Genomic DNA, 12,702 nt, shown 5'->3' with positions numbered 1-12,702 from the left:
TAGTCTTAGATCAGAATTTCAGAATGAGTGGTACTTACTTTAAACAAAGGGAACAAAGTCTGAAGAACTGTAGACATCACCTTTTATGAATGTTTCATTTTTAAAAAAAATGTTATGCTATATTGTAAGAGAGACGCCCCATGTATAGCCCTGCATTAATTAACTCTAAATTTATTCTGTGATGTATAGGAGGAGGTGGAGCCATTCCCAGAGGAAAGGGAGAACTTTCTCCAACAATTATACAAATTCATGGAGGACAGAGGTAAGACCTTTTTGTTTGGACAAATCATGGTAAGGGTATTTACAGTTGTGACTGGATGACATCTTTAAAAAAAGAAAAAAAAATCTGTACATTGCAACTGTTTTACAATGTGGGTGCTCTACAAAATAAAGGTAACAAACACATAGCTTAGACTGTAAGGATTGTATGTATTTTAAATCGTGTGTAGAGACTAAAGCATCAACTCTAGTGTTTTCTAATGGTCTCTAATCCATTCTCTCTTCAGGCACTCCCATCAACAAAAGACCAGTACTGGGATACAGAAATCTTAACCTCTTTAAGCTCTACAGGCTGGTGCACAAACTTGGAGGGTTTGATAGTGTGAGTATTATTGTTATTATTGTTTTTATACTTTATAGTGTTTTGGAACTATAATTGTAATTAAATTATTTATTAACTAATTTTATTCAATTTTTTTAATTATTAAAAAAAAACATTATTTAGCCATGATCCTAGTTAAGAATTTATAGGCTGGCAGCATACAATTTCTTTTCTTTTTTCTTTGCAAACACCATTCAGTTCTTTAAGTGTTAGGCTAAAAGGCAGGATGAGTGATATTCCAGTTGAAATATCAGTGTTAAATAACTGCCCCAAGCCATCCCTGTTTACTTAATTTTCTTCCATTCATATTAATTCTTGTAAAATACAATTCAACCAATTCCAGGCTCACTAAGAGCTAGGCAAAGAAACTGCTGTAATCCGATCAATGTGCATGATTGAAGAATCTAACAGACACAGAAATGCTTCTGTTACCACTTTTTATGTGCCTACCTAACAAAGTAAGAAAGGTTTGCACTCAAAAAGTTTTTGCCCCTGTGCCCAAGATGATAAAGAAGGAATAAAAATGCTTTGAGTGCAAATGGCTTTCTTGCTTTGTAAGTTAGTTATTTTCTGCTTTTGGGTTACATACCATATTCATTGAGAGACTAGTTGTGAAGGCATAGTGACTAGATTCATCAACTATAAAATGAAGCAAAAAAAATTAGATCCTTTTTAAATTTATGATTTCGAAATACATTAATATTGCATATGTTGTTGTATATCAATTGCATGTTGTAGGCAGATTCCTAGGCCTACAGGAGCTACATATTCTATTGTTTGAACAGTTTTTTGTTGCCTGATTTATATTGTAACTGGTAAAGTTTTTGTATGGTCCAATTTCATTATGCAATAACATTGAAGTTCTCATTACAGTTAGTTGGTCTTTTACTTAAAATACTAATTAGACTACCAGTGTGCAGGATTTTTTGTTTGTTTCCAGCTATTTGGTGATAATATTTGTATCAAATAAATATTTGGGGAATTGAATAATTCAAAGTATAGTAAGTATTATCAAAATATTAAATATTAAATATTTTTGATAACTGGGATCACATTTCGCATGGACCTCCCATTAAAAGTTTTTAGAGAAAATTGCTTTGAAAATATGAAACAAGCATTTCATGACACCTAAGCCGGTTAATCAGCATATGACTGCTTTGCTCAGGTATTGGGAGTTGGATGAGAACTCCATTAGCAAGTACTCGGCTGACATTTTTATGATAATTCCATTAGCAAGGGTTGTGGATTTTAGGCCCTTCTGCTGGCATTGTCAGTGAGCCAAAGGCTGGATACTGAAATTCACTAGGTAGAGTGGGCCACCGTTTTGAATTTTGTACTTCAGTGGTAAAGTGTTTAACCCTGGGCTTTGTTCTTTGCTCCGAGTCCCTATTTTCCTCCTCCTGCTACTGATTCACCTTTCCGATCTGTGTGTCCTTTGTGACAGATTGAGAGTGGATCTATTTGGAAACAAGTTTATCAAGATCTGGGAATCCCTGTGCTAAACTCTGCTGCGGGTTACAATGTCAAATGCGCCTACAGGAAGTATGCAGTCCTAGTGCGCGCTCTCTCTCTCTCTCTCTCTCTCTCTCTCTCTCTCTCTCTCTCTCTCTCTCTCTCTCTCTCTCTCTCTCTATTATACACACACACACACACACACACCTTTTACTACCATATATATATAATATATATATATATATATATATATATATATATATATATATATGTATATATATGTGTGTATATATATATATATATATATATATATATATATATATATATATATATATATATATATATATATATATATAAATATCAAAAGTGCAGTGAAAAGAGCAAAACCTATGACAAATGTTTTCAGACTGTCTTGTAACCAGTCACATTTGTGCATATTGCATAGGTATCTGTATGGCTTTGAGGACTACTGTACTTCAACTGGGATCACATTTCGCATGGACCTACCATTTAAAGCAGCTGAGAAACAAACTTCTCAGACAGAGAGCAGCACTGATGGAGGAGCAGGCGCCAGCAACACAGTTGCTGTCTCAGCCTCAGCCAGTGTAGGTGATGAGCTGAAATCTGAGCAAGAAGCAGAGATCTCCAGCACCCCATGTCTAGTGAAGGTACCGATACCATCCTACATCTCTGAGACTCTCTAAAACTATCAAACCCGTTTAAATCTGTGTTATTTCAAATAGTAGTTTGCAAAGGTATATACAGACTGACATTTTGCTTGTTTGCTCATTTTCCATAGGAGGAGAAGTCAGAAATAGCAGGGCTTTGCAGGACCAAAGTGGATACAACCAACCTAAACGAGGAAGACAAAGGCTATAGTGATGAAGAAGAGAATGGTACAGATGAAGAGCTTTGCAAAGATGCTGGTCAAACAGTGGAAGGCTCATGCATGGAGAATATGAAGGATGACCCATGTGAGGAACAGAGCAAGAACCTGTCAGGGTAGGTGGAACTTGTAAGACCAGGGTACATTCTCAGTCACCCCCACTGGGAGTGATCGCACTCACTGGGAGTGATCGGGTTGTATCCCAAGTATAAAGGGATGAGAAACATATTTGTTTTTGACTGAGTTATAATGGGAATAAGATGGAGACAGAAAACTCAAATGCCATGATGCAATAGTGACAAACAAAGAGGGGCTGAAGTGTTCTCTATCTAAAAGATCCCCTGCTACTGAGGATAAACCAATTCAATTGACTGAGAAAGAAGCTAAATGGAAAGTTGCTCTGGTTGTAACCTTCATTCAGGAAATAGAATGCTATAGAGATACCAGTGGATAATTAATTAGAGAAACAGACAGTTGGGAGTGTTTTGAAAAGGAAACTCCTTGGTGGTTGTGTTTTCATGGTGAATAAACACGGCTTTTCACTGTTAAACCTATCCACAGAACCAGCATGACTGCCTTCAGTTAAACAGCATGTTGGGTTGGCAAGATATTGGTATTGCAGTCCTTTGCATTCTTCCTGTTTTCATTTTTCTTTCTGTATCTTTGCTTACTTAAATGTGTCTTTTTCTAATGAAGATATGCTTTGAAGATCGTCAGATTAATGAAATGACTGACCAGTTTGTTGTACATGATCATTTATCTCCACTTCCCTTTGCTGTTAAAAGGGTTTCATAAAGCTGCTGTCAACTGACTTTCCTTCATCTTTGCAGCTTGTTGTTTTGTTGACTGAGCTTGTCTGCTGTAGCATTCATATGTTGACTTCAGAGAATGTATTTTTTAAAAAGTGCTTTGTAATATTTGATAGTTTCCAGATTTTTTTGGGCAGGGAGTTTTCTTGCCACTCGTGTTTTGGCTTGCTCATTAGGGATCTTGACCCTCATTTCTGTAAAGCTGCTTTGAGATGATGTCTGATAAAACACTGTATAAATAAAATAAATTAATTATGTTCTGTAAGGCAAGAGTCAATGCCTCAGGTTCAAGCATGTTTTCTGTACTTGAAGACCAAGTTGTTGTCCTGTGTCGTCACAGCCAACCCCAAAGTCTGCCTTAGTTTTAGTCTTTAGACTGCTGATGTAATACTCTGATTAGGGCTGGTGCTACAAACAGTTAGGACATCTGTAGAGAACTTGTGTTGTTGGCTCAATCTCAGTTCATTTTAATAGGACTGACACTGTATCTGTGATATTTATGTGAAGAATGAATGATGTGTGTCACTTGAAGCTTATTGTGTAAATGTTTTTGTTTTTCTTTTCTAATTCCCCTGCTTGAATACCATTTGCCTACGTTTTGATGCTTGTGGGGGCCAACCCTGAAGGTTTGACCAAAGCCCAATACTAGCATCATAATATTCCATTCAGTCAGTTTTTCTTTGAATTTGGAAGCTCTGAAACCAGGGTCCTGCCTAGCACCTTCTAACCTGTTTCTGCAGTTGCTGGGGCATGTGGTACTGCTTAAACATGTTCTTGCTGCAAGGAGTCACATGTCATAAGCAACAGTTAGTACAGCTACAGTAGTGGACCGCAACACTCTGTCTACTGCCTATCTATGCCTGAACCTCTGCTATTTAATGTGATTGAGAAATGCCCTATGCTGCGCTTCGCTGTGCCTTCACCTGCACCCCCCCTCCCACACAAGAGTACCCACATACATATAAATACACATACACTGGTACCAAGTCTTAAATGGTATCAGGATGCTACACTCTCTCAGAACACAAGGAGGCTGATTTGCAGCCAGAGAAGTTACCTTACCTTTTATCTTGAAATCCCTCAGTTTTAAATGAAAGGATTCATAATGTAGCGCAAGGTAGTTATTGATTGTCGGCTGATGACCCCATAATAGTGGCCTTTGTTAGTCTTGAAGGATTTTTAGAATTTAACCAAGTGATAGGGAAAGAGGGCGGCAGAAATAATAAGATTGTAAAAGTCTAAGGTAATAAGTTTAGAGGTTTTTTTTGTTTTTTGTTTTGTTACTGGGGTGGGGTTGGGGTTTGGGGGAGGATTGATGTGCTATATTCTGGGGCAGGCCTAGGGCAAGGAAGTTCTGAACTGTTTTTTTTGCAGGGATGACAGCAGTCAGGAGTGGGAGGAAGGGGAGGAGTTTGAGTGTTACCCCCCTGGGATGAAGGTGCAGGTGAGGTATGGGCGAGGCCGCAATCAGAAGATGTACGAAGCCACTGTGAAAGAGTCAGACCTGGAGGGGGGAGAGGTGCTCTACCTGGTGCACTACTGTGGCTGGAATGTCAGGTAAGGCAGGACCCTGGCCTCCATCTTCATCTTCCAAAAACTTAAAACATGGTAGATAGGCTTCCCCTGCAGAAGAATCCAACTTCTAGTGATACCCTGATATTTTGTTCTCTTTGCTTCTTTTAGTTTGTCCTTCAAACATGGCCTTTTTAAGGCAGGGTGTAGAGTTTCATTGTGGCCATCTAGTGGTTGATGAGAAATCAGGTGTGTGTTTTTGACACTTAACTGAGGCAGCGTTGATGTTTTGATCTATAAGATGAACTTGTCCCAAGAACACATGTCTCAAGACCATTCTGTGTTAGACTAATGATGGTACTCTATCATGACCTCTGTGTCTGCTTTTGATGGGTCACATATCATGTAGTAATAAGTGCTAGTGGTGGAAACAGGGAACGTTGCTCTCCACTGCAGAAGAGTGGGAACGTGGACTGGGAGTCTCAGGGAGACAGAGGTGGCAAGGTGACTCATTTTACTCCAGTAACTTTATCCACAAAGCATCAAGCTATGACACCTTAGAAACTAGGATAAAATTTATTTGTGTAATATGCTTATTGACTCAATGTGGTGAACCTGAAGAAAAGTGTAAATATCTGCACTTCATGTTTTTTCTTTTTTGAGCCAAACCTTAACAAGTGGTCTTCCTTGCTGTCCTATTTTGTTCTTGGAGAAAAGAACATACAAAAATTTACATGAAGCTTGTAAACATCACAGTTCTACAGCCTAAAGTGAATAGTAAAGCTATCTTGGCATGTGTCAACCTAATATTGTGAAACATGAAAACAAAGCAGTTACATATGTTGATCTGGGTGGTATCTTGATGATGTAATAACATTTTGAGATTTTAGAAACAACTTTGTGACTTTTTTGTCTGGGTATGTTTGTTTTATAATGTTTGTGATCAGTTCAACCTGAGGATAGTATAATTACATGACTACCTTTTTCTCATTAGATATGATGAGTGGATCAAAGCTGACAAGATTGTGCGACCAGCTAATAAGAATGTTCCCAAAATAAAGCATCGAAAAAAAATAAAGGTAATTGTTAGATGCTGATCATGGGTAACATTTAGTTTATGTGCTTTATAAATCGAAAGCCTTTAAAATGTTTCTAGTATAAGCACAATTTATCCTATTTTATTTTATTTATGTTAAATTTAATTAAAAGTGTATCTCTTTTTGGGCAGAACAAAGGGGAACGGGAAAGAGATCGAATAGAGAGACTAAATGACAGAGAGGACCTTCCTCTCACAAAAAATCGCATGTACAGATCCTCCAAACCAAGTTCTGATGTTTTTTCCAAGATGGAAGAATGTGGTGATAAAAGTAACCAGCAGACTCAAGGCAAACCAGTTGAGATTGCATCCAATCTGAATGGTCTCCAAGGTAATTTCAGAAACACTGTCTCAATGTCATATTTGTTAGGACAGAGTCGTTTAAAATTTGAGAGATCATACACCATTAGTCATACATATTTATGCATTTCCTGCAGTGTCTGAGAGCTCCACAGATGACAGTGAGCGGGAGGATGATGATGAAGGAGACCATGATGAAGAGGTTCTGGCAGATCGGCCTAGCCTTCGAAGAGAATGTCCTCAAACACCTCCACATTGGGAGAGCAAGGGATCCAATGAGGGTCTCAAGGCTTCACCGAGTATAGGCACAGAGGATCCACCCAACCAAGACAGTCCAGAAATGGGCAAACGAAAGGGGCAGTTTGAGACTGAGGGGGAGGCCCCCAGTACCCGGAGGAGAAAAGTTGAAGGACTACCTGAGCGCACACCTAAAACCCAATGCAAAGGAAAAACCAGGAGTAGCAGGGGTGGGGACTGGTTACCCAGCAGTTCCCCTAAGAAGCTAGAAGAGAGAAGCACAGGTCCTGAAGATGAAGGAGGAACCCAGTCCAGCAGCAGCTCTGAAGATGAGGGCAGTCCTCCCACAGAACCTCAGGCCAAAGAAGAGCCACGAGTACACCCTAAAACCAAGGGCTCACCCTCTAAGAAGTATAATGGGCTGAAAGATAAGACCAAGGGTGGCAGGTCTTCAGGATTCTGGGAGATCCCTGACAAGCGCGCCAAAATGGCTCCTGGGATAGATGAACGGGTTCCTGGCTGCCGTACCAAAGGCCAAAAGGATGTGTGGTCCAGCATCCAGGCTCAGTGGCCTAAGAAAACACTGAAAGAGTTGTTTTCAGATTCAGACACTGAGGCTGCCAACTCTCCTCCGTCAGCAGTACCTGCCATGGATGAGCCACGCACTGAGCCCACTCAGAAGTGTGAACCAGCGGAGCATCCCCAAGAGAGCCAGGAAAAGGGCCAGGAGTATCCCAGCAGTGGGAGCAACTCCGTCCTTAACACGCCACCCACCACACCTGAGTCTGGTGAGGCCTTGGGTGAGATGCGCTCATCCTCACCGCCACCTCAAAGTTCTGCCTTGGCCTCTTGCTCTCCAGCAGTGTCCTCACCAGTGAGACCTCTAATAGAAGAGAGTGTTGGTGGCCGCAGCGAGTCAGACGGCAGTATGGTGGAAGTGGACAGTGTAGGCTGTGATCTTCAAGAGCTGCCTCAGGAAGAGGGGGCAGGATCCCCCTCCAAAGCCTTTGATTGCAATCTGTCCAGCAACAGCAACTGTAGCCTGACGCTCAGCAGCAGTAGTCAGCAAGAGACTGAACAGAAAGTTAAAGGTTTGCAGACTGTTCTTAAAGAATAGTTTTAGTCTAATGCTCCCATGTGCAGCATGTTTTTGTTCATTTTGGAGAACTGCCTTTCCATTTAACATACAAAGCCTTACTAGATTTTCAGACATGATTTACTTGAGCCTTAAACATTTCCATTAGGTCTTAAGAAGGGTTTATTTGTTGATATCTTTTCCCCTGGCATTTCTATGTGCTTGTCCACAGCCTCATCATCTACTCAAAAGCGGCAAAAAGAGTCCCAAGGAGGTGGAACATCAAAGAAACACAAGCGAAGTCACAAGACCATGAGCTTACATCCCAAAAAGAACCATAAATCAGGTGACGAACTAATGCTCAGTTTTATCCATTATATCAAAGGTGTCCTTCACACAAAAAGTAATTTTTCTAGCAATTTGGTTATAAATTTGGAATTTTTTGCTGTTTCAGCAGTTGGGACATGTCGGTGGTTATGTAGTTGCAGGTTACCAATATAGAGGAAGAACACTTACAGCATTTAGCTGACACTTTTATCCAAAGCGACTTACAATTCTGACTGAACACAACTTAAGCAATTGTGGGTTAAAGGTCTTGCTCAGGGGCCAACAGTGGCAACCTAGTGGTGGTGGGACTTGAACTGGCAACTTTCTGATCAATAGTCAAGTACCTTAACCACTGAGCTACAATATTAAAAACAATTATTTTCAAGAGCAGCTGTTTCAGTCACATAAATACTAAATTTCTATCAGGCCAAAATCAGGTATTGATCTCAAATTCACATTCTCTCTCTATCTCTAGCCAACAGCAGTGACAGTGAGGACCAGTCTATTTGTGAGAGCACTGCCAAATCACCAACATCAAAGAGCAACACATCTGACATGAAGGCCATCATCCCACCCAAGTGCTCTAACCGGGCACCCCCATCCCAAAAATACCACAAACATGGGGACGCCGAGCACTCACAGCCCAAAGACCAGCACGGGAATAGCCGAGGTGCTCGTATCTACAAGTGGAGTTTTCAAATGTGTAAGTGTCTAGCAGTTCCATGTGTACACTCTTGTCTGATTGGTTGGATTGTTGATTTATTTTTGGTGTGTCAAATATCTGCCATTTTCGTTCTCTTTTTTTTATACCAATTTTTTCTAGCGGATTTGGAAAAGATGAGTAGTCTGGAAAGGATAGCATTCCTTCAGGAGAAACTGCAGGATATCAGGAATCACTATCTCTCGCTGAAATCTGAAGTGGCCTCAATTGACAGAAGACGAAAGCGTATGAAAAAAAAGGAGCGGGAAAGTAAGTTCTTTTTCTTGTAACAATGCAAGATATTACGACAGACGTACAATGCACTTAAGTACTTAAACAGTGACTATGCTTGACAATGAAACAATTGCTTTAAAAAGGTTAAAATGCAGAATGTCAGTTTTAACAGAAACGGCTCTTTACACACAATCCTCTGATTTTAGGGATCCAAAAATATTGGACAAATTCAACATACTCTTAAATAAAACTGACTATGAAGTCAATAACTGCACAAGGTCTTCAGCCCAGACACCACCAGATACTAGTTTTTTCCTGGTAATGCTCTGTAATAATACAGTCTGCAGTATATAGCCATTTTCAGTTTCTGCTCATTTGCCTTATGTGCTACAATATATGAAAAATATATGGGGTTGAGATAATATGATTCCTTGAACTGGTTTATCAATTAAGTCCAGAGTAAGTTAATGTTTTCAAATATACTTAATTTTTGCAAGTGCGACAATTCTGTAAATCCAAAAACAATTTGACCTAAGCAGGTGCAGTGGTGGCTTCATCCTCCTCCTCATCCTCACCATCGTCCAGCTCACTGACTGCAGCAGTCATGCTTACGCTTGCTGACACAACAGTCTCTGGTTCATCACAGAACTCTGGAGTCTCAGTGGAGTGTAGGTGACAAGAAGATACAGGCCCCTCCTGCAGCACAGAGCACTTAACCAGCACCCAGCCGAGCCTCTGTCCTACCCCTCATACTGTAGGATCCAAACTCTGATGGACAGAGTCGCCTCACACAAAGAACCGGGGCACAAAAATAAACATAATATTTTTTTTTTTTTTTTTTTTAATGGAAGAAAAAACAATTTTAAAAACAGAATACAAAAGAGCCAGGCAACAAGAAGCACTATTTTCTATTGACAACTGTTTCCTCTGCAAGCTAATTGCACTCAAGTGTACTTTTTTCTGAAAAGATGTAAGGTGTGGAAGAATGCATAAAACAATCTTTTTACAGAATACCCTTTTTTAAGTTTGAGCAATAATTGTGTACATGTAGATATAGATTATATCCTTTCTGTGAAGTGGAAAGTATTCTATTACTGCAGTGATTGATTGGAGTAACAATGGCTCAGTTCCATGCTGTTATTCCAGGTGTGTGTCTGTCTCCTAACAAGGAGCAAAATGTCCCTCAGCCCTCTAGAAATCAGTTTAATTCAGTGGCCATAGTCTATGTCTAAATGTGTCAGTAACTGGTTCTCATTAATTACATTTTATGCTGTGCTTTTTAGGAGTGGCAACAGAGTTATTAACAGAAAGTTCACTGATGGCCATTTTGTGGAATGCTATTGATGTAGTGCCTTGAAGGTCTCTTTTAGGCACTTGGTTGGAATGATGGAAAGAGACTCAAACTGAAAGCTAAGATACAACTGGAGAGTTGTATGCATGTATGTTTCACAATGTGTCCATAAGTGTTAATGATTGACATGTCAAAGTTAAGAGCAGTGAAAGTTTTTTTTGCAGTAAGCCTGGTTAGTTTATTAAGCATGGGTTTGCAGGAATAATGTTCTTTGAATGTTAATCAATGACATTATTTAACGCTTTTTTTAAAGCCTTATGAATGATATATTTATTGGCTGTTCACCTTAAGCGTTACCCACTTGAGTCTATACTCATGCAAAATTCTCTGAAATGTACTTGTCTTGTTTATTAAAGACAGAAGAGGAGTGCAAGAATGAAAGTCATTATGCCAAGGGCTGTTTACTACTAATGATGTTTATATGAAAAATATAAATGGAGAGGTAGAATTCAGTATTTCTAAAGTGAATCTTATTATGATTGTAGATTGATACATGTAGAGAATTAATTACTTTTTCTGGCAGCCAGGACTCTAAATGTATTTTACTACTGAAATATATAAGACAAAAACCCTAGTAAGTGGGGTTTCAAAAGTTAATATGGCAGTATTCGGCAGTGCAATGACAAAATGGTAGATTTGTTGGAAATCACCTGCAGTGACAGAATCTGCTTTATTCCATATGTAGCGTGCTGTATACTGATGTCTTCCCTTTTCTTTTACCACATCTGCTTTTCACCCTTAATTTAAAGAAGCTCTTTGCTCATTTCTTGATGAAAAATGTCACTAAAATGGTGTGGTCCGTGGCTTACATTTGCAGTCATATTCAGTTTATATACTGAAAAAATAAGGACATTTGCCAACAACTGTTTTAAGACTGATTGAAAGTAAATTATCATCTAGTTCATGTTAGTATCACTGTTTATTTGTTTTTTTTTGCTGGCTGGAATATTAACACTCACATGTACTACAAGTGGACAGGGATTTGTTTCTGCTCTGTAGAAAAACTCATAATCCAGTCCCTTCTTTTCACAGATTAAATCAAATGTGGTGCTTTGTAAAATGTTTCATGACTTTCACTTTATCTTGAAATATTTTCCTTGAACGAGTTTTCACCTCCAAAAAAAATCATTGGTTAGGTTTGGCATTCCCTGACTAGGGAATGGAATAGGATGACATAAATGTGTGTTCATAATAATAATAAAAAGAAAACTGCATATGTGTACAATACTGACAACACCTCCAGTGTTTTCTTTGTAGTTTCCCAATTGTACCTTAACCTGAAGGTCTGTACCAGTTGGCACTTGTATGTAACTATATGCCTTTGTTATACATTTGTATATTAAGAGGTGTGTTTTGAGTCAAGCTATTTAATATCTTGCACTGTTGATATGTACTTTTCTGTACAGACAGTTTACTGTTTTAACTGTAGTGTCTATGTACATTTTTGAAGGTAAAGCATGTCCTTTTCGTTTTGCTTTTATGTGGCACACTTAAGTTTTCATACTTACATGCTCTTTCATTCCTGTTTAGTCTTTATTTTATTTTGTTTAAACTGTGCTTGTATTAGACTTTTTTTTAATGTGATTTAAAAGTATTTTCCAATCTGTACATGGACTATAAAGTTTTATGGATCCTTAAAGAAAAGATCTGAGACCATGTTTGAGAGTGAGAATGTGGCAAAGCTCTTATCATATTTATTAGGTTCATCAGAGGATGGAAATTGTGTAATTTATTGTACAAATGTAAGCATAAAATCCTCCGTTTTAAATAAATGCCATAGTTTGTGAGTTCTAATCTTGACTTTGATATATAATTGAACTATTAAACAAATGCACATTACCACACAAAGTATATTGTCTAGTATAGCTAATGATCAAGGGTAGAGAATCTTTTTCTATCTTTTTCCATGTATAAATTCCTATAGTATATGAATTAAATTTTTCATGACTGTAAACAATAATTCATTTGGCTTTACATAGACCTAGTCATCCATTTTTGCATTCATTTATTCATTGATTTACACTGCTATTATTTTTCCTAGCAAATGGTGATTTTAATCTGTTCATATGCACTCATACAGTATTTTTATAATCACTTGCCATTCTCATAGTGAATTACTCTC

At 38.5% G+C, this 12,702-nt stretch overlaps 1 protein-coding gene across 6 annotated transcripts in view; it reads left to right on the top strand.

Moving 5' to 3' along the window:
• The window catches only part of arid4b (AT-rich interaction domain 4B), a 48,650-nt gene extending 36,276 nt beyond the window's left edge, over positions 1–12,374 (top strand). For 3 of the 6 annotated variants that reach the window (XM_035531512.1, XM_035531514.1, XM_035531513.1), the window contains exons 12-24: positions 190–262; positions 507–601; positions 2,046–2,143; positions 2,499–2,721; positions 2,853–3,055; positions 5,123–5,305; positions 6,255–6,339; positions 6,489–6,687; positions 6,794–7,984; positions 8,201–8,314; positions 8,771–8,998; positions 9,119–9,265; positions 9,766–12,374. In XM_035531512.1, coding sequence (XP_035387405.1) covers positions 190–262; positions 507–601; positions 2,046–2,143; positions 2,499–2,721; positions 2,853–3,055; positions 5,123–5,305; positions 6,255–6,339; positions 6,489–6,687; positions 6,794–7,984; positions 8,201–8,314; positions 8,771–8,998; positions 9,119–9,265; positions 9,766–9,905 — 2,979 coding nt within the window. In that variant the 3' untranslated portion in view covers positions 9,906–12,374. The remainder of the gene's footprint in view (positions 1–189; positions 263–506; positions 602–2,045; positions 2,144–2,498; positions 2,722–2,852; positions 3,056–5,122; positions 5,306–6,254; positions 6,340–6,488; positions 6,688–6,793; positions 7,985–8,200; positions 8,315–8,770; positions 8,999–9,118; positions 9,266–9,765) is intronic. The other 3 variants (XM_035531516.1, XM_035531515.1, XM_035531518.1) reach the window with 3 other exon arrangements.
• The last annotated feature ends 328 nt before the right edge of the window (positions 12,375–12,702 follow it).

Source organism: Electrophorus electricus, chromosome 11 (genome assembly GCF_013358815.1).
Source record: "Electrophorus electricus isolate fEleEle1 chromosome 11, fEleEle1.pri, whole genome shotgun sequence".
NCBI lineage: Eukaryota > Metazoa > Chordata > Actinopteri > Gymnotiformes > Gymnotidae > Electrophorus > Electrophorus electricus.
The sequence above is the reverse complement of the archived record's forward strand: the minus strand, read 5'-3'. Positions and strand labels throughout refer to the sequence as shown.